Here is a 23,062-nt window from a genome sequence, read left to right as displayed (position 1 = left end):
AACGTCAACAGTTAAATATCTTCGGAGTAAGACAGAATAATTCTCTAACAATATTAACACACATAAATCATAGGCGGAAATGGAATAGGACATTTAAAATGCAAAAGGTATGTTTATGCTTTTCTGTCATTTTTAAACTAAAGAGTCCAATCACCCAAAAATGTCATTTATATGTACCAGAGACTCTTATCTTTTCATAAAAATAGTTTTTTGGACTATTCACTTCACCCTCTGCTGTCACCAGCCTCTAACACAGTAGCGTAGGCAGAAATGTACTTTAGGGCGGGCCTGTATCAAATAGGGTAGGCCAGCTTTTTCCAGGGGGAAAAATGACTTTAAGTTGGCCTGGCCTATAATAATAACATATAATAATGCCCATTGCCAAGCATCGTTGTAGCATTTCCCTCCGAATAATACGATACGAAACGATATTACTTTATTTGTCAGATCAAGTCTGAAATTTGACTTGCGTCACTGCAGCTCCATGTCCAACATCAACAGACAAATATCCAGAGAAAAATACATGAAACACAAACAACAAACATTTAACATAACAGCACAATCAGTGAGAGAAAAGCTGCTCAAAGAGCCTTCAGCGTGCATCTGATCTGGGATCAGCTCTGTACTAATGTAATGGTCGACGACTTGACTGATGATCAGGAGCGGATTTAGGATTGTAGGAAATCCTGGGTTTAGCCCAGGAGTTGTTGAGCGGGGAGACCGAACATTTAGGGGGGTCCTCACCTCCTCTAGGGGGGTCCGGGGGCAAACTCCCCCGGGAAGATTTTTTTTTTAAATATTGAAGTTAAAAGCATCAATCTGGTGCACTTTGAGAGCGAAATTAAATCTACCTTAATAATACCTTAAAGCGGACAAAAGACACTGGAGAACACTTATTCATTAACACCCTTTAATGAAGCAAACTAATGCCTTAACACGCTCAAATACAGTCAGCAGCTGGTTGAAGTCACTTCAGATCACTGATCCAGGAAACATGCCTCACATCCACTGAAAGAAGAAAATATAAAACAAAAGGGGTATTAAGATTGACCATATCATTAATATGTAAAACAATCAAATAAAATGCATCTTATTCTCTTACAATGTGATCCTGACTGGCGCCTCTGCTGTCTTGTACTGCTCTGTTCTTCACTCCCTTCTTCTAATCCTGTTTTCATCTATCGTCTCTTCCTCTGCTTTCTGCACAAGTTTTATGACTCATTTCCAATTCTCTCCTGCATTATTTTCCTCACTTTGTTCTCTCTTCCTCAGTCCTTATACAGACTTTCTCTTCTTCATTAAATGTTAACTATTTAACATCAACATGATATCCATTCCACTCCTTTTCTCCTTTCTTCTTCAGTATCCATTCCTTCCCTGGCCTATATGTTCAATTTCTTCTTTGCACTCCTTTCCAACTGCTATCCCCCCCACCCCTCTTTCCCACCCCCCCATCCCCATCTTTTTTTCTACTTTTCTTGTTGTGGTGGCAAAGAATGTGCCGACGTGGCTTTAATTGAGCAAATCTGTCAATAATGTTGTCAGGGGTTATGGCATCCAGGAAGTCCTTTTCAATAGACATGATGGCCAGGTCATTGAGCCTCTCTTGGCCCATAGTGCTCCTTAACCATGTGTGCAGACGGCGTAAGGCGCTGAAGGAGCGTTCACAGCTGCAGCTGCTTACCGGAATTGTCAGGGCAACTTGGAGGACAGCCTTCAGGGTGGGAAACATGTCACTGTCAATAATCTGGAACACAGTGGCTATGTCAGGGACTTTCTCTTTCTCCAGCCTTCTCTTGAAGAAATGTTTAGCCACCAGGAGTTCTTCTGACTTCAGTTGGATTTTATAGTGGCTAGCAAGGCTTTTGAGAGCATCTTCGGCGAGAAAGGTTGCTGTGGTTGAGTTGCAGGCTTGAATGCCTGACATAAGCTCTTCTCCCACATCGGAACACCGATGGGTGAGCTCCTGTATCATCCTGTCCAGGCACGGATAATAAAGCTGACCTCTGAAATCACCTGGGGTGGTCGGATTGGAGGTTGCCCCACAGGCTGACTCCACCACAAAACCATCCAATCTTTTTTGTTTCTGCCTGGGGCCAACAGGGAGCTGGATGTGACGTTCCTCACATATGGTCATGGTGCTCTTGAAAACATCTTCAGCCCCAGGCTCTGTGCGGAGATCTCTCAAGGTTTCAAGGATTGCCGTCTTGCACTGCGCTGCTCTGCCCAAGTCCAAACGTTCCCCCTGCAGGTACCGGTGAAGCCCTTCAGTTATGCCGAGGAGTTTGGAAAACATCACCAGCATGTAGATCGTCTTCGGCTTGCAGAGATTTGACCGGATCCCTTGGGCTGTCTTCATGGTCCCGAGACATGCTTGCCCATCGTGTTGTGGAGAGCTGCACACGTTCAGATGGCTTTAATCCAAGTTGGTTCTGGATTTCTATGAACTTGTTATGATTGACCAGGGATTTGCTGAAAAATGTGTACATACTCTCAAGAAGGTCGATGGCTTTGCATGTGTGGCACAGGACAAGGTTGAGCTCGTGTGCATAACAGTGTACAAACACTGCTTCAGGGTGTCGCTCTCTGAAGCGGGCCTGGACACCCCCCACTGCTCCGCTCATCACTGCTGCTCCATCATAAGTGTGTGCAACACACATGAGGTCCCCTAGGTTGTGAGACTGCAGCACCGCCTCTATTCCATCTGCAATGGACTTTGCATCAAATGTATCTAACTTGTGTACCCCAAGAAAAGCCTCTCTTGGGGTACCTTCCATTGTGACATAGTGAACACAGACTGCCAGCTGCTCTGTGTGGTGATCCCTGCCTTCATCTGCCATCACTGAGTACATTTTGGAAGATCTCATTTGTTTTGTGACATTTTCACTAATTTCTTGTGCAATGCAGGTAATCATTGCATTTTGGGACGAATGGGAGAAGTAGGTGGCATTTTTAGGAGGTGTATATTTTTGGAGAAATGGATCCAATTATTTGAGGAGTTTCATGCATTCTAGGAAGTTGCCTGGATTCCGGCTATCCTCCTGCTCATCATGCCCACGGAATGGGATGCCTTGCTTCCCTAGAAACGTGGTTACACCCACAATGCGCTGAAGGCCGCGCCTCTCTGATATTTCTTCTGCGCTTGCTGTATGCAGCTGCTCAACCACATCCCCATGAGTTCCTGTGCATTTACAGCTCTGCCAACATGTCATGCTTGACTTGTGGAGGTCAGTGTTTTCATGCTCACGGAAGGAATCCAAAGCCCTTTTCCAGTTTGAAAATCCGGAGCTACTGAGGAGAGCATCTTTATCTGTGCGAATATTCTGCCTTCCAAACTGCTGACACGTAAAGCAAAATGCAGCGTTTCTGGCTATAGAGTACTCCAGCCATTTACATTGCTCGAACCAGCTCTTATTAAAGGCTCTCTGCTGAGTACCAAATTGGCTGAAGGGGTACTGGGGGAGGCACACCTGCTTAGGGCCACTTTATTTTGTCCCTAAATGTCTAGTAGACAATCCACCTGCTGTCCCTTGCTGCTCTTCCCTACATGTAGCTGACTCATCTGCGTGACAAAAACAAAGTCCTCACAGTCAAATCAACTGAAATTAGCTAACCATCCCCTCACCAACCACAACTAAGTCAAGTCAATTATATTTATATAGCTAAAATTCACAACAAAAGTTATGTCATGACACTTTTCATATAGAGTAGGTCTTAAAAATAAAAGAACATTACACGTGTAGATTCACAAACCTGAAACATATTTTCTTGGTGGACTGGCTGGTGCAGCTCTATTGGATAACAACTGACCTATATTGTAAAATAGACGGTAAACACACACACACACACACACACACACACACACACACACACACACACACACACGTCAGTCACCATCATGTATTTGTATAGAACTACATAATTGATGGGCTGAGGCTAGTTATGTTATGTATATCAGGGCAGACTGTGCTCACCACTTATATTGACAGTCCTGCTAAGTGTTATGTGATGATATTAGGGGTGTAACGGTATCCGTATTCGTACCGTCACGGTTCGGACGTCACGGTTCGGCACATGCAGTCACACGGCGAATACGCCTTTTTTTTACAAGTGGGAAAAAAGTCTGTCATTCAGGGCAGCATCCACTACACTATATATAATCCAGGGGGCGGTATTGCGCCTAAAAGCTGTTTGCCAGCCGCCCTTAAACAACAAATGAAGAACAAGAACAAAACACAACAAAACGAACAAAATATAAGAAGAAGAAAAGTTAGTATGGCGATTTCAGATAACACACAGGAGCAAGAAGAACCACCTGCTTCTTTTAAATCAGCTGTGTGGGAACATTTCGGGTTCCCTGTGGACTACAATAACGATTAAGTGTAGTCAGTGTTGTTAGACAGCGGTGCGGTATGCTAATAGAACACACGCCAAACATGCTAAATCATATCAGAAGGCATCACCCAGATTTGCCAATCACCGGAGCCCAGCAAAAGACAACAGCAGTTCAACAGCTTATCCCCGCTGTTTTTAAGAAGCCAATAGAAAAGCAGTGAAACCAAAATAAATAACGGAAGCTTTTGGCTTATTATTTATGATGTAATATTTTCAAGACATTCTTTTTAGTTTTACAGCTTGATGAAACCTTTTTGTTTGACATCAGCCATTATGTTATTAAGATAATATGGCCATCTGAGTGTTTGTGGTAGCTACTGTTTGTGGTTTGTTTTTAACTGTTTAATACAGTTAATTATTCAAAATGTCAGAGTTCCTTATTTTAAACTGAAACTGTTCAAAAATAAATAACAACAAACCTGGAATTATGCATTTGGGACTTTTTTTTGCTTTTCCTTGTTGTTCCGAACCCGTACCGAACCGTGACCCCCAAACCGAGGTACGAACGAACCGTGACTTCTGTGAACCGTTACACCCCTAGATGATATATTAAATGTATTGTTGGCCTGTATACAGTACAGTTACTCCATGTGTACTAGCTATAACATCAACGTTACATCACTCTTTTTCACTTGTTACTCAGTCAGCCAGAGTGCAGATATCACCATTAGCCTGTTATTCACTTTAACGTTAGAAAACCAGCAAAGTAACATTTAAAATAAGATTCACAAACCCGAAACATCATCTATTTCTTCACTGCTGGTGACATTGTTGTCAGCTGTTGATACTGCTGCTGCTGCAGCTTGTGGTGCCTGCTTCGATGAGAAGAACTTTCTAATATCCATCATGGCTATTAGCTTAAAACTAGTCAGGCACTAGGAAGGATCCATTCTTCTTCAGGGCAGGGAAGGCTACGCAGTACGCAGGCTACTGTCCCGCAGCGGCGGCCTCTCTGGTGGACTCCGGTACTGCACATTACTCCCGAAACATTTTCAACATTTTTTTTAATTTTTTTTTATTATTAAGTGAAACATGAGCCCAAGTAGCCACCCCCTAGAAATCTCCAATATCAACGTAAGAGCTATACAGACACAAAAATAACAAATATATTTAGGCTCCATTCGTATTAGAATCACTTTGGCATACTACCAAATGTTAACTGTAAATAGACAGCAAAGCTACAAAACAGCATATAAACGAATTAGGACAAAACCCACATTTGTATATTATAGTTAATACCAACTTTGTGCCTCTTTGGGGGGTCTTTATATGTAGATTAATCTCCGCTCCTTTTCTCTGTCACGTTGTTTCCATAGCAACAACAACTTCCTGTCAACAGCGTAAACTCGCCTTCAAATAAAAGCATCTAAATAACACAGGAAGTTAACCTAAATGACATTTAAGACATATTTACAACTGCAATGAAAGTAACAAAAACAATGTAATAACCTTTTCAGTTTCACAGAACACAAATTGGGTTATTTACTCTTGTATTGCACTAACAGCAACAATAGGTTGTAGCATTCAAACCTGCTCATGGACTTGCAGTGGTCCTCACCTTTTTTATGTCTCTCCAACGAGTTACGCTGTGCTTCCAGTCTACATATCCATCGTAAATGCACCTTCAGCTCCTGGGCTGGGGAAATGTCTGCACATGTTGCAGAAAAGTGCTTGCGCTGTATTCCACCCAGGGAAAATCTCCATACCACCTTGATGAGAAGCACCTTGCTTTCCCATGATTTAGAGTGTAAGGGAACTTCTTGAATTGTGGCTGTGAAGGCGGTTCACCAATTGCAGACAGACCAGCGGGTAGGCCTACACCTGGCCGTGACAACATCCACCCGGAGTTCGTCATCCACCAGAGCTCAACAACATCTGGCTGGCTCTGTGCTTTCTACACATCATGCTACCAGAGATTAAAGCTCCCAAAGACTTGGCGCCGTGCCTCTGTCATAGCTCTGCCAAAGCCAAATAAATCTGCAGAAGACCCCAAGTCATACAGACCAATCTCATTGCTCTGTGTCCCATTTAAGATCTTGGAGAGGATGATCCATAGGCGCATCGAGCCAGTGGTGGACTCCCAGCTCCCACGGGAACAAGCTGGTTTCCGTCGTGGAAGATCAACAGCAGACCAGGTAACACTACTCTGCCAGGACATCGAGGACAGCTTCCAGGCCAATGAGAAAGCTGGGGTAGTGTATTTGGATCTGACTGCTGCATATGACACTGTGTGGCTCCGGGGACTCCACCTGAAGCTGCTGAGGACAATACCGGACCGCCACATGGTGAAGTTCATCATGGAGACTCTTTCCAACCGTAGCTTTATCCTCCAGACCAGCAATGGCCAGTGCAGTAGGCTCAGAAGACTGAAGAACGGGGTACCGCAGGGGTCTGTTCTCTCGCCGATGCTGTTCAATATTTACATCCACGACCTACCTGATACAACATCCAGAAAGTATGGCTACGCAGACGATCTTGCCATCATGCTGAGCCGACCAACGTGGAAGGCGATGGAAGAGGGTCTTAACGAAGACATGGGCACACTAGTAGCATACCTCCGAAGGTGGCGCCTACAGCTCAGCGTCGGGAAAACAGTCGCAGCGGCATACCACCTTAGCACCAGAGAAGCCAAGAGGGAACTTGAGGTGCGCGTTGACAACAAATGTCTGGAGGTCCAGCAAGCCCCGAAGTATCTTGGAGTGCGTCTGGATCGGACATTGTCCTTTAATAAACACCTGGAAGAAGTCAAGGCCAAGGTGACATCCAGGGTCGCGCTGATCCGCCGCCTCGCTGGAACAACCTGGGGAGCCTCCGCTAAGACGCTGCGAATATCCACTCAAGCCCTGGTCTTCTCTGCAGCCGAATACTGCGCCCCAGTCTGGAGCAGAAGCCCTCATGCGAAAAAGGTCGACGTGGCTATCAATACCTCCCTCAGAATAATAACTGGATGCTTAAAGCCTACCCCTGTGTCCCTCTTGCCAGTCATTGCGGGAATAGCACCGGCCGGCCTCCGACGGGAGGCTGCCACCCTCGCCCTGGCCAGGAAGGCACAAAAGTATGACTGGCACATCCTGCACCACACCACAATAACTCCAGCACCTCCAAACAGACTCAAGTCCCGCCACCCCTACAACATAGCAGCTCAAGAGATGCTCAACTCCACCTCTGAGGACATCTCCAGAGATGCATGGTTGGCAGCAGCTTGGAAGCAGGAGTGGGTGTCAGCCGGGCCCTCCCGAATCCACCGTTACATCTGGGACCCAGGAGATGGCACCATTGGAGGAGACGACCTACCGCGCCGGCAGTGGACCACTCTAAACCGTCTACGAACTGGGTTCGGTCGCTTTAAAACCACGATGAAGACGTGGGGCTTGGCGGACAGTGCGGCATGCGAGTGCGGTGACCCTGAGCAGACCGCTGTCCATATAATCACCATCTGCCCCTTATATAGACCACCCTCGGAAGCCAGCCTCTTCGACCTAGGACCAGAGATGCGGGCATGGCTACACGACACCGAGTTGGACATATAACGTTATACGAAAGAAGAAGAAGAAGGCCTACACCTGCTTCATGCTGATGACCGGGAGCACTGCTAGCGCCGTGGAGCAAGAGGACGTAACAGTCTCCGGACTAGTCTGGCCCTGGATCGCTGCTAGATGAGGGCAGTGGGGGCTCTTCTTGGAGTCTGGCTTTTTTTTAAAAACCAAAGTTCATTCGTGAACTTTGAGCCATCATTTGCAGGCAGCTCTCTGCCTCTCTCACGTTACTATGGCGCGCGCCGGAACCAACAACCAGTTTTTACCGTAAATGAGTTCGGTTCAGAGGATAAAACACATACAACATTAATTCAACTCGATATGTGTTCACTTGAATTTCACTTTGAATGCTTGGATATTCTCAATGGGTGAATACATTTTTTTATAATAATAATAAAAAAATAAAAAATTACACCGAAGCTTTATCAGGGTGGGCCAATGAGTAAACTGGGTGAGCCTGGCCCCACCCTGGCCCTATGGTGGCTACGCCACTGCTCTAACAGCTAACCAGTGCAGCCAAAATGGCCGTCAGAATGGGGCCCTGTGGGTGTACCTGTGTGAAGGGAAGGACACAAAGCATAGATTAAGAGATCAAAAAATATTATATACCTACATATTATATATAATAATTAGGACTGTCAAGTTAACGCGTTAATAACGCAATATTGTTTTAACGCCACTAATTATTTTAAAGTGCGATTAACGCATGTGTATTTGTCCTCGGCCGCCCGTAGTTTCAGAGCGCAAAGGCTTGACGTTGTTGTTGTTGTTGTTGGTTGGATGGTGGGAGATTCTAGCGAGAGATCTGAAGTTACCTACTGTAACTCCAGCTTCTATGAGTATTGGCGTAGCCCTCTAAGGCTATCGCTATCGGGTAATCCCCTGTGCACCCGCGCAGCACTGAAACACTTGTAGTCCACGCCCACCCGCGGGCTCCCTTCCGGTATAAATAGGAAGGAGGCCCGACAATCTGCTCCCACACAAACTACTTTTCTTCAGCTATTCGTGGAGCCAGTGGGGCCCAGCGCTTAGAGGGCTACGTCAATACTCATAGAAGCTGGAGTTACAGTAGGTAACTTCAGTTCTATTTCGTATAGGCTTCGCCCTCTAAGGCTATCGCTATTGGGTTAAGGGCGAAGCATGATGTAGTCTGCGCCCCACTGAAGCACTAGAAGAATAGTCTGAATAGTCTGCAAATTAAATGGAAACTGAACAATCTGGTGCCACTAAATGTTTTTAAAGCTCGGTTGGATGCTACTCAATCAGAAGCTGTTGGTACCTGTTTATGTGGATAATTATGTAAATGATGCTGGATGATGTCCTTTTGTTGTTCTGTTTATGCTTTTATGTTTCATGTGGAACTACTTGAGCAGGTCTCCCTTGGAAAAGAGATCAATGATCTCAATGGGATTTTATCTGTATAAATAAAGGTTTGAAATGAAATGAGAAGCACAGACACACCTGCTTAGATAACAACCCTTCCTTTTGCGCCATGCGTAATGGCGCATCCCAGTCCCTGGAATATAGCATAACATGAATATTTTCCATGAGGGGACGAAGGCTGGGAACAATACAAACCTGCCGCTGTGAAGAAGTAGAGAGGAAGGTCATACTTTGCCCAGTGACAAAAAGAGGGGGACAAGAGCAGCTCTCTGCGTGAAGACAGGCAGTAGAGCGCACAGCTGGATCCCTGACGTTACACACTACAGGACACCCAGTACAGGGTGTGTCAGAGAGGAAAGGGAGACATCCCTCAAATATAAATGAATAAATTAACTGGGGGAAGACCAAGATGCAGCAGTGCAAATGTCTTCCACTGACATTCCTCCGTGCAAAGCCGTGGAGGAGGAAATTCCTCTGGTGGAGTGCGCATTGATGTTCTCCGGGGGTTCCACCCCAGAGGAGACATATGCCTGCGACACAGCCTCACACAGCCGGTGTGACAGCCGTTGTGCCCGATCGAACGCTCTCTGTAGTGCACAAACAGGCGCTGGGAACGGAGCAAAGCAGCCGTGCGCGCCACATAGCAGGACAGCGCGCACACAGGACAGAGGAGATGAGACGTGGCTTCTAACACATTCCAGCACCTGTTTGATCGTCAGCATGTGGAATACTGACAGATCAAGGATGGGTCTCACTACACGCTGCATTTCACTCCGGCTCTCATCATGAGGCGCGTACACGCTCAGGGGATGAGTGGTGGTGTTATAGCAGAATGTGTAATACAGCGTATTTCTGATATTCATTAAAGATCACATGGTATTCCATAGATGTGTGTTACTGAGTTGGGTCACACACAGTTAGAGAGACAATGGTCGTTCTGAATTATCAATAGATGTATTCATTTGAAATGAGCTGACACCAAGGTTAGAGGAAGTTCAGAGAAGGCCTCAGGTTATGCAAACAGTTAACCGTTGTTAGTTAACTACTCCTAAAGATGTCGACGTTTAAACATATACAAGTATCGCTTTCAGAGAGATAAACATGTGACATTTGTGTGGTAGGCTGCATGATAAAATGTGTGTACGTTAAACCAACCTGATCTCACCAGAATGCGTGACTCCACCACGACTTCTTAACACCACAATGCGTGGTGGAGTCACGAACTGTGTTACATTTACGTGTGTGCACCACGCAAACAACCCCAATGTAAAGTGAATGAGGCTCCTTTGTCGTGGTGCACACACGCATTTCTACAACGTCCCGCAGTGAGCTTTTATTCTATACAACGTTTTTAAAATCTACTATAAGCTTGTAGTAACTCACGGGAGGCTTCTTTTATTTTATTTGTATTCATAATAATTTTATTTTTCGTCAGAATGTAAAAATTACATTAGTTACGAATTTGTGTTCTCAAAAAACAGTGCATTGTGTGTAATGCAACTGTGATTTTTATTAAATTAGTTAGTTTTTAAGGAAGGCCAGAGCTTCAGATTGTTCCCTTCAGTTAACGTTATTTAAAAGATAATGATCATGTCCCCTGTATTGTATTACGAGCGTCCATTCCCATTGGATAACGGAGAATTTTAGACCCGGAAGTAAGTAGCCTATTCTCCTTACTGTCGATTGATTTTACAGTGATATCTGCACTACTCATCGACTAAAAAACACCAAATTGTCCTTGTTAATTACACAACATTGATTGGTTTGAATTGTGTACAATGCTTTTGTATTTTCCCCCTTCGATTCGGAGAAACAAATATTTTTTCGGAGTTTTAGGATGGCCGAAGACACTACACTACCCAGAATCCTCAGCTATCGTTTGGGACTACACCATGTGCTTAGCTTGACAAACCCGTGATCAGTCCTCAACCTCTGTGATTGGATGCGCGACGTTTACACACAGAGCGTCCAAAAGGACTTTGAAATGGAATGAAACCCATCGACGGCACACTATTCAAAACAGGAATCGAACGTGTCCTACCCCCCTCCCCCCCTTAGGTCACAGGCTCCTCCAACAGTGCTACGCAATAAAACAGATACACAGAAAAAATAGTGAAATAGTGCAATAAGAGTCTATATACAAGTGATTGGAATATGATATATTAGATAAATAATAGTAGCAGCCAGATGAATGTTATTTCTAAATTCAGGTGTTTAATAATCGTATAGCCTGTGGGATGAAGCTGTCTCTGAGTCTGGTGGTTTTAGTCCGGATGCTGCGGTACCGCCTGCCAGACTGCAGCAGACAGAACCGTTTGTGGCTGGGGTGATGGGGTCTTTTATAATCCTGAGGGCTTTCTTTAAGGTTAACCTGGTATTTTTACTCCACTACATTTATTTTAGTTACTTTACAGATTTGGATTAATGATGTGAAATATAAACAACCCTTAAATCAGACTTTAGTTACACCTGAGTGAAATTCAGTGAAGGTGATTGTCAAGTGCCAACAATCAGGCGAGATATTTGATAGTTGGTGCTTGAGAAGACTAAATATTTATCTGCAGATCCGTTTAAAGCATATTCATTACTCGTTATTCTCTAATAGTTCATTAAAGACTGTATATAATTGCTATTTTGCACATCCATTTCAAGATCTTCTAAGGTTTATTGACATATCATAGACACAACAGTGTAGTTATGCAATGAATGACAAACTTGGGTCACAGGTTCCTCAACAGTGCATTACAAGACATCTATCAATGTGTGTATACTTCCACCATTACACTGTCGTATTCTGCACATTTCTTTAAATAAAGCCTTATTAGTTAGCACATCCTCCTATCAGGCACTAAACTGTTTTACTCTATATATCATTTGAGTATCTTCTTGATATTTTCTATTCTATATTTATATAATTTACCTTCTACTTTCCCACTATTTTGTATGTACTCTTAATATTTAAATGTTTTCATAAAATATAACACATTCAAAAGTGCGTTACAAAAATGAAAGACATTAAGAAAAAGGCATTTTAAACAGTCATTAAAAAGCAACACAATCTTCCTGCATTGCAATTACTCTAAACGTGTAATAACGTGCTTTAACCAGTAGGTGGTTTGGGTTAAAAGCATAGGTTAAAAGGCTGTCAAGTTTACAGTGTTAACAAAATAAAATATACTGCTGTTTCCGGTTTAGTTTACGACGAATATTATTTTGTTATTGTTTTGATATTTGTAACACAAAAGCGATGGAAAAAACCCATAACAACCAAAAAAAGATGGTCTTAACATGACCCAGTCGTCTAGTAGTTAATAAAAACAATAATATCAAAACAAAATATTACTACTAACTTTATTGTGAAATTAAAACAGAACGGTAAAAGAATAGTTTCCGGTCTATTCTGATTCCCGATCTCTGTAGATAAATAAAGAACTACGACAGATGTGTAATATTTAATGCAGCCAAACCATTTATTACAATGCATTCATGTGATGACTTTCAAAGAGTAAAGCAAGCACTGCTGAATAAAGTATGATTTTCTCTTTTACGAAACGTTTTTTTTCATATGGAATGCAGTTGGAGGTTAACCAATCAAAGAGCTTGAGGGTTGATCACGGGGTTCATGGTGTAGTCCCAAACGATAGCTGAGGATTCTGGGTAGTGTAGTGTCTTCTGCCGTCCAAAAACTCCGAAAAAATATTTGTTTCTCCGAATCGAAGGGGGAAAATACAAAAGCATTGTACACAATTCAAACCAATCAATGTTGTGTAATTAACAAGGACAATTTGGTGTTTTTTAGTCGATGAGTAGTGCAGATATCACTGTAAAATCAATCGACAGTAAGGAGAATAGGCTACTTACTTCCGGATGTAAAATTCTCCGTTATCCAATGGGAATGGACGCTCGTAATACAATACAGGGGACATGATCATTATCTTTTAAATAACGTTAACTAAAGGGAACAATATATTTGACACAGCTGAAGCTCTGGCCTTCCTTAAAAACTAACTAATTTAATAAAAATCACAGTTGCATTACACACAATGCACTGTTTTTTGAGAACACAAATTCGTAACTAATGTAATTTTTACATTCTGACGAAAAATAAAATTATTATGAATACAAATAAAATAAAAGAAGCCTCCCGTGAGTTACTACAAGCTTATAGTAGATTTTAAAAACGTTGTATAGAATAAAAGCTCACTGCGGGACGTTGTAGAAATGCGTGTGTGCACCACGACAAAGGAGCCTCATTCACTTTACATTGGGGTTGTTTGCGTGGTGCCGACGCGCAAATGTAACAAAGTTCGTGACTCCACCACGCATTGTGGTGTTAAGGAGTCGTGGTGGAGTCACGCATTCTGGTGAGATCAGGTTGCGTTAAACATGCTTAGGGAACATGTGTGTGTGTTCATTACAGTGGCTATATATGCTGTATGATTACTGCTACTGTTGGGGGGCATTTCCGCGATTGGCTGCTGTGGCAGCAGGTGATGTACTTCCCATTGTTGTTTGTTTGTTTGTTGCAACAACTAAATAATAATTACTGATCAGCTATATCTGTGTTTGTGTTTTATTGATTCCTCTCTGTTTCATTCTTTCCTGTTGTGTTATGCTGGATCGCCACAACAGTGGTGTGTGCAGTGCTGTCCACACGAGGCATTATAACGGTGCCCGTGAGTTTTATTATGACTGTGTGTAGGAGGCATATCTGAGACAGAGGAATGCCGCAAGCTCTGCAGTTTATAAACCAATAGGTTAAAACAGCAGGCTTCTGCAGCGAATGAACCACCTCTGGAGTGTCCCCCTGTTGGAAGAGACCCAGGGGGATCATCACGTGACCAGCTGACGCCAACGCCGAGCAGCTGCGTCACGGAGAGGGCTGTGTGGGTTGTGACCAGAGATGGGGTCGTTACTAAAAAAAAGTAATATATTACATATTACATATTACTTTTAAAAAAAGTAATATATTACACTACTCTCTACATAAATTAACTCGTTACTTTACTCCTTACTTTACTTGTTACTTTACTCGTTACTTTACTCGCAGGGCCGGCCCACCCCTCCCTGCAGGCAGATCACGCAGACTGCTAAAGTTTCAAATGTTCTCTTTAGTTCAGTTTCCATTGTCGCATAAGACTGATCCAGATCCTGAATGTTTTCCTATCTGACCGTGGCTGTCCTCTGTCTCCTCCTATCTGACCGTGGCTGTCCTCTGTCTCCTGCTATCTGACCGTGGCTGTCCTCTGTCTCCTGCTATCTGACCGTGGCTGTCCTCTGTCTCCTGCTATCTGACCGTGGCTGTCCTCTGTCTCCTGCTATCTGACCGTGGCTGTCCTCTGTCTCCTGCTATCTGACCGTGGCTGTCCTCTGTCTCCTGCTATCTGACCGTGGCTGTTCTCTGTCTCCTGCTATCTGTATATTTTGCGCAGTCTATCTCTGCTCACGCTGTTGCGTCGGCGTGTTCTCCTGCGTGTTGGCCATGTGTTGCACTGGAACCAGGCACCGCAAAGACTTCAGCCGAGCACGTACGAACTGCGCATGCGTGAGTGGCAATAACTCTCCTTACCAGCAGGCGGCGGTAGTGTGTATTCGTCATTCAAAAGAGGCAACAACCGGAAAACAGAGAAGAAGAACAGACTACGTGATATAAACAAACAACAAATAGCTGTGCGTTAGCTTCACCTTAGCATGCGTTCTTTGCAGGTGTTTGTTGAGGTTTGATTATGACTGATTTTAGTAAGTAACGAAGTAACGCGTGTCGGGGCAATGTTTGTAACTGTAGTGTGATTACTAAATTATAAAAGTAGCGCATTACACTACTCCGTTACCGACACAAGTAATAGTATTACAGTAACGCGTTACACCCAACTCTGGTTGTGACACGCCGGAGGAGAGCTGTCAGTTCCTCCACTCGCTGCCGCGAGAGCCGCGCTCTGCTGCTGGCTGAGTTTAATTCCACTCCAGATAAACGTTCGTCTGAGAGGGAAGAGGACAGCTCTTCTTCCAATTCATTATGAAACCCAGGCTTTGACAGATGTGATACGCGATGTACCGTCTGTAAAGCGACTTCCTCCCTGGAGCGAGCCAGAGAAAGTATTTTCCAAAGTTAAAGCACAAACTGATTCCTACAAACAGAGTCATTTGGAAATCCATGTGCATAATCCAGAGAGCTTGTAGATGTTCTAAGGGACAATACAGAGACAAGGAGTCTGACAGCACAGCTCCATAAACAGAAACATGTGGTCTGGACTAAGAACTGTCTCTCCAAAATTAACCTATGCACGGTTTGAAATCAACAATAGCTTAGGATGCACTGGCCAGGCCAAGGGAAACCGGCCTACTTATACTATCCAGAGCAGATGTGTTCAGATGTTTCAAAAGGATTTCTACACAAGGCACCTGGACCTGATGGCATCACTGACCGAGGTGTGTGCAGAACATCTGGCAGCTTCAGTCTGTACTCCCCACATGTTTCAAGAAGTCCACCACTCTCTGCCTGAATGACCACTGCTCAGAAGCACTCACCTCCACCATTATGGAGTGCTTTAGTTGGTTGATCAAACTTCTATTACCTCCACCCTCACTGACCTATCTACTTTGGTGTGTTAAGTCGCCCTGCCTGCTACCACATTGACCAAAGCCCTCCGAGCTTGCCATCAGGCTCAGAGACCTTGCACACACCTCCCTCTGTGATTGGACCCGGACGGCCACATCCTCCACATTGACCCTCAGTGCTGCCTGCTCAGCCCTCTCCTTTACTTGTTCACACACCAATGGCAATGAGACGGCCAACAGAAAGGAGATCAGAGGCTTGACATCTTGGTGCCGTGACAACAACCTTCATCTCAATGTCAGCAAAACCAAGGAGCTTGATTGAGGACAGTGAGCTACAAGGAAAAGGATGCTCCACCATCAACCTCAATGGGACTACAAGGGAGAGATACAGCAGCTTCAGGTCCCTCTGGGTTCACTTTAGTCAGGACCTGACCTGGTCTCCCCACACAGACACGATTAAGTCAGCAAGACCAAGGCTCCTGTTCCTCTGCAGGGTGAGAATGTTCAACAGTTGTTTTACATACTACAGCTAATTTGCTTTAGAGAATATTACACCTGGAAGTAAGTATTCTCTCCGCTTCGCTTGACAAACCCCGTGATAGTCCTCAAGCTCTGTGATTGGATGTTTGAGTGTGCACGAGGGTAACGCCGAGCGTCGAACAGCACTTGAAATGGGATGGAACCACGGCAGACCGGGTCCACCCCGTCCCCCCCCTCCCCCACCCCGTCCCCAGAACTACACATGCTGGCTATGTAATGTTCTCTATCTATGGCACGTCTCTACTGGGAATTGTAGTTTTAAAAGACGTTTTCGTATTTCCCATAATAAGAAGTTGCCAGTATTAAACTGTGTACATCCCTGGAGGTTTAGGGGATAGAAAACACTCACATTTAAAACATATAATTAATAAATGGGTGAAAATTGCTTGTGCCCATAATGGGCAGCATTAATATCTACCCACCCGAAGGTCCCCGTCGGCGGGTACTTTAGTCTTTTTTTTCACGACACTGTGTCTCAGGGGATCTTAATATTTAAGAACCTATTAATGTGTTATACCAGATTAATGGGAATAATCTCAGCTAACTGACGATACAAACCATTTTTACCAAAACAAAACACAAGTCTCATAAGAAGCATCTAAATGACCCGAGCGGAAAATGCTAACCTATTACTGCACCAATAATCACACCTAGCTCCCTTATTACTTATCCTAGGTGCACATCCAACACATTGTTTATGACCGCAAGGAGACACAGAATCTAACAGTGCCCACCTCAACACTGAAAGATACAAACTTGCGACGTTATCAACAAAAACGTACATCAAAACAATTGGCGCTAGGTAGCCCACAACCAGTGGCGGCTGGTGGAAATTATTTTAGGTGGGGCTATTGCAATGGTGAATAAACCACACGTGGAACATTTTGAGAAATGACCCCTTAAATTATGACTTCTGGTGATGTTAGAGATATGAGAAGACTGATCAATACCTCCATAATCGTCAGTGTGGTCAGCTATGAATCTTCCAAAACTTCCAAATACCTTGTCCTGGACATAGTTTCTACAGTAAACTGTGCAACAGTACAGTAGGCCCACACAAACTGCAGAACACCGGTTCTTTGGGAACACTCAAATGATTGAATTCCCATTTAAAATCAGGAGACTAAATACCAACATTATGCAGACACAGACGTGGTTCAGAAACACAGAAATATTAGAAAACAGACCATTAAGGCAAAACATCTAATTTGATGGATGCTGTCAAAACTCAACTATATACAATAATATGTGTGTGTGTGTTTATTTATCACGGGCACATAGTATCTGTCCCCGACTGTTTGAAGAGCAAGCATGGGAAACAAAAGACAGCGTTTACCTGTTTGCATCCAGCTAGTCACACACACAGTAACAATCACACTCCCAGTAATTGACATAATTAATAGATAGTTTAGCTTCTCACCATCATTTGCTGTGGCCCACTGATGTTAACGATCGTAACTGAAAGGATGCCTGCCTAACGTAAACATTCAGCCACGTGACTCGCAAACTCTCGCGAGAGTTTTACACAAGACGGATCCTTTCTAGCCATAACCCTGCATCAGATTTGACGACGCTGATTGGCTGAAATTATGTTTCGAAGGCATAGTTTACAGATAGCAACAGTCAGCTACTAGTGGCTGCTGCTGCTCTGGTTGAGGGCTCCTCTCTTATTGCCCAGACGAGAGAGGGTAATGATACACGGGCAAGGCCAGGCAGGAATCATGTGACTTATCAGTAACTTTAGACATCGTAATACAATTTTAAACGAGATTGTATTGTAGATTATACATTTTACTGATACCAATTATATAATATTTACCTTGTTCATTAAAAACTATTTTTTTTTTAAATATAATTTTTTTAAATATATTTTTTTGGCCGGCCGCCACTGCCCACAACGCTAACATGGCTTACCTTCGTCTTTGTCTGGTCTAAACTGGTCTTCAATGGCATTAAAACGATAAAAACGATGGTGTAGTTAATCCATGGGTTAATCCAATGTGACTGCGTCCCCTTTGAAATGTTCTGACAATCCATAAGCAATAAAACAGCTTTTCCATTGCTTGATATCAGAGCAGCGATATTTCTCCCCTCTGCTGAGAGCTAGCATGCGCAGAGAGGCTACCTTTTTCTTTAACATGAGTGTGTGCGGGACGATTTCCCTTGGATTCTATTGGCTCTAACGATCAGAAAGAGATGTCACATGTCAAAATCGAACAAGGGGGGCCAGAGATATGGAAAATCCACCCAAATGGCCCCAGAAGAGCTATTATTAAGAGCTTTATTTGCTAAATCTGTCTAGAAAGGTCAAATATCACTTGTTTTGCATCAATCTTGATACAGGGTACTTATTATATGTTGTACTTTGGATTCCTAAAGCTTTTAGTCTACTAACCCATCATCCAAAGTTAGTTTTCACTATAAGTACAACATATACCATGTTCAATCTGAATTTTCTTTAAAATAAAAAAACATCTATATTGATTCTGACTTTTCTACATCCGACTCACAGGTTTATCATTACTTTGAGAAAAAAGATTATTAATTTAACCCTTTTAGAAGGGAAGATATGGTCATTTGTTCTGGGAATGTCATTTTCTTGCCTGAAACCTGAAAAACAGGCTTGGGGCTTAACAGGTTAACAGCTGGTCTTATGTTTGTGGCCCCTCCTGTTGTTCATTGATGAGCCTGAAACATGCACTTGTCAAGGTTCAGAGGCACATTTTGCAAATATGGCAGTAGCCATCGATCATCTTAAGATAAGATATACTTTATTGATCCCAAGTTGGAAACATTTGCGTTACGTCAGCATGTGTATAGTTGTAAATATGCAGTGGTGTTTATTTGTAAATCATTTAGTATAATCACACAAATTCTGTGTTTTATATTTAATAATTCTGTGTTCTTTATTTATTGATTGTTCAATACCTGACAAGGTCCGAGATGAAACACTTGGGTCGCAGGTTCCTCAACAGTGCATTACAAGACATCTATCAATATGTGTGTATACTCCACCATTAAACTGTCCTATTCTGCACATTTCTTATACTATCTACATACATCTTATAAGAGTATAATACATTATGTATAATATCAGTTAAAATAAGTGCTTCAACATAGTTAACATTGCTGGAGGTATACACACATATTGATAGATGTCTTGTAATGCACTATTGAGGAACCTGCAACCCAGGTTTTTCATTCAATGCATAACTACACTATAGTTGTGTAGGCCTATATGATATGTCAATAAACCTTAGAAAATCTTGAAATCTTAAAAGGGATGTGCAAAATAGTCATTATATACAGTCTTTAATGAACTATTAGTAGAGAATAACGAGTAATGAATATACTTTAAAGGGATCCTATTAATATCTAATAATAAAAATAATGAAATTCAATAACATGCTTTAACCACTAGGTGTCCCTTTATATCAGCTGTGCACCTTTATGGTGTAAATAAAGCCTATCTACCAATTGGATCAAATATAAAAGTCAGCCGAATTAGTGTTGATACTGCAAGGAGACGTATTGTGTGAAAAGAGATGTAAGATGTTGTTTAATGGCTGATATATTTATGATCCACCACATCACGTTTTCAGTTCCTCCTGTTTGTCTAGAAGTCTTCTCATCAGGGCTATAAATACAGAACTACGGCAGATAAGTAATATTTAATGCAGCCGAACCGTGTATTACAATGCCGTTATGTGATGACTTTCAAAGAGAAAAGCAAGAGCACTCGGAATAAAGTATTTTATTTTTAAAAAATGTTTTTGGTATGTTTCCGGTATTTGTTAATGACGATGTGCTGTGAGATGTGAGACTGGAATTGCACAGGGGAAAATAACGTATCTTTAGATGCGGATTGTGTTAAACTAATACGTTTGCGCTGTGGACCAACACTATACATTGACGGGGAAGAGGGTAGCAATAAAGATAACACCATTAAACAGTTACACAACATAACAGAAATAATATTGATAGCAGCGTCCCTAGCAACCACCTTGGTAACAATGAAAACGTTCTTTGGACGCAATTTCCTGAAGTAATCCTCGTAATAACTAGCAAACTAAAGATCATGTACATCACACATAATCTGAAATAACAACTCATATTTCTCGCATCAAATGACATCAAAACGCATTTTAATGGCCAAACTAACCTTAAAATAGGCATTTTCCACCGAGAATAAAACGAATGTTGGCCATGTTTTTTTTTCTGCAGGGAGAAATGTGAAGACCACGTGACATAGACGCCAGCCATTGGAAATTAATGGTGAAAATAAACGTAGGGATCTTACAATTTCAGAGGCGTTTTTGTAGAAATACTACGTCCTACGTTGTGGACCAACGTAGTTATTACACGTTTTTTTGTGAGACTGGGTTGGAATAGCTGTGGATGTGGGTAGGGGCCCATAGAGCATGCATAGGTAAAGAGATGTTGTGGTGCTACGACCCTTAGATAGAAAAAAAGTGGATAAACTTGCTGAATTGAACAAATAGCATACTGTTAGCATACAGGTACACCCACAGGGCCCCATTCTGAAGACCATTTTGGCTGCACTGGTTAGCTGTTAGAGGCTGGTGACAGCAGAGGGTGAAGTGAATAGTCCAAACATTTGTTTATGAAAAGACAAGTCTTTGGTACAAATGACATTTTTGGGTGATTGGACTCTTTAGTTTAACAATGACAGAAAAGCATAAACATACATTTAGCATTTTTTATTTCCTATTCCATTTCCGCCTATGATTTATGTGTGTTTAAGTGTCAATATTACAAAGATGGTAAAAGTTATCGATATCATCTTTGCTTTATTGTATGCCTTGCCTCTCTGTGAACATTTAGGCAACATCTGGTGGCATCCTGATAATTATTTCCAGAGATACATGGGTTAAGGCCAACACGGCCCCATTCAGAGGAGCCTACATTTTCACTATTTTCGGGTTATGGGAAAGTTCCAAACATTAACCAAAAATAATAATTTTGCAGTAAAATATTTGTATACAACCATCCGTTTCATAAACTAGACATATTAAAGTAATGAAAAAACATGGTTGTGTTTTGTTCTACCTCAACTTTTAGGGGCCTTCGTTCCTCTACTACAGCGGTTTTCAAAGTGTGAGGCGCGCCTCCCTTGGGGGGCGCCAGAGAGCTTCAGGGGAGGCGCAGCGTGAGAAAGAAATAACGAGAAACAGTGAAATCTAGCTGCTTAATTTCAGCTAACTTTATGCGAGCGGCAACATGTGCGAAAAAGCACACGTCCGATCGTCCGGGACGTGTTATTTATAATATCGGACAAAAACATCTTTCCATTGACGTGTCCGACGGACAAGTGACGTTTTTCGCCCATAAATGTTAGTTTCGGTTCTGCTTGTCGATTCCTAAGGAAATGCATCTCGCCGCTTTCTGTACTGTGAGACGGGGCGGGTGGGACGTGCAGCACAGCGGCAGGGTTGGGAAGCAACACTCAGTTCCGAGTAGGAACAAATAACAATTGTCCGGTACCGGGATTAATAAGAGTTGTGAGGACAGGAGGCGAGGCCGAGCCCCGCGGACTGCAGCTCTCTCTCTCTTTCTACACACAGCGCATCCGCTGCCCGTTTAACAGCCTCATCTTTGTCAAACTTTCTTATGTTCTTTCTCTAACGCGTAATGAAGGTTATTAAGCGTGTTAGCTCCTGTGTTGTTAATATTGACCACCATTTCCTTTATGAAGTGAAGCAGCCTCCCTGTCTGTGTCCTCGCGCTGTCCTCACATCCCCGGACCCCCAGACTCGGAGGAGCACAGGGATGTCAGTATTGTTTATGAAGCAGGGTATAGAAAGTACATTATTGAAATGAAAATACTATTTATTGACTTTTCCAAACAGTGAGCAGCTGGGCAGCTGCAGCATGTGTATTGCAGGACATGTGCTGGACAGACAGAGTGTGTAGTTGGACTCTGTCTCACAGGCAGGTTGCAGTGTAACATCAGAGAGGACTGGGACTCAGCACGATAGATTCAAACACAGAGACGAGACAAGAAGAGAGAAACAGTCGGAGTCATTTCAAATGGCGTGCTCAAAAAAGAGAAAGGTAGACAGCGAAAACAGAGCATTTAATGACATTTTCTCTGACTGGACCTCTTTGAAATGCAATTGAATGCCCCTGCATTATAGCAACAACAACAACAACAACAACAATAATAATAATAATAGCAATAATAATTGGGAGGGGGGGGGCACGGCTGTTCTTAAGTTCTCTGAGGGGAGGCTCACCTTCCCACACTTTGAAAACCCCTGCTCTACTATATGGTCCGGAAATGGTTGTGCGTGAGGAGGAGTAGATGTTGAAGCAGACAGCACTATAATTATATTATTAGCTAGCAGTAGTAGCAGTGGGAGTTGTAGTAGTAATTGTTGTAGTTGTGGCAGTACGTAATGTAGTTGATATAGCCCATTGTCTCATCACATTGTCTGCAGGTGTTGGTCCGCAAAGACTTCAGTGCAGGTCAAGATCAGGCCATGCAGATGGTACAGAAAGCCTTCACTCTGCTGGACCAGCAGTTCCAGAAACTGGATCGGTATATGAACATGTTTGATTACCTTTATTACGTTGGTTTTAGCTATTTACATCAGATCATGAATGTCAAAACAAGTACAAAGAATCAC

General features: G+C 42.9%; 1 protein-coding gene and 1 long non-coding RNA gene across 2 annotated transcripts in view; one reads left to right on the top strand and one right to left on the bottom strand.

Moving 5' to 3' along the window:
- The window catches only part of LOC139434889 (rab9 effector protein with kelch motifs), a 147,265-nt gene that overhangs the window by 92,903 nt on the left and 31,300 nt on the right, over positions 1-23,062 (top strand). Inside the window, 1 exon segment of the mRNA XM_071204932.1 lies at positions 22,874-23,005. Within this exon segment, the coding sequence (XP_071061033.1) occupies positions 22,874-23,005 (132 nt within the window).
- Positions 911-5,265, bottom strand: LOC117455955 (uncharacterized). The gene is made up of 3 exons (XR_004553214.2): positions 5,129-5,265; positions 3,754-3,810; positions 911-1,008 (listed from the first exon to the last, which is right to left on the bottom strand). It is a non-coding gene; the product is annotated as an uncharacterized lncRNA (long non-coding RNA).

The sequence above is a fragment of the Pseudochaenichthys georgianus genome, chromosome 12 (genome assembly GCF_902827115.2).
Source record: "Pseudochaenichthys georgianus chromosome 12, fPseGeo1.2, whole genome shotgun sequence".
NCBI lineage: Eukaryota > Metazoa > Chordata > Actinopteri > Perciformes > Channichthyidae > Pseudochaenichthys > Pseudochaenichthys georgianus.
The sequence above is the reverse complement of the archived record's forward strand: the minus strand, read 5'-3'. Positions and strand labels throughout refer to the sequence as shown.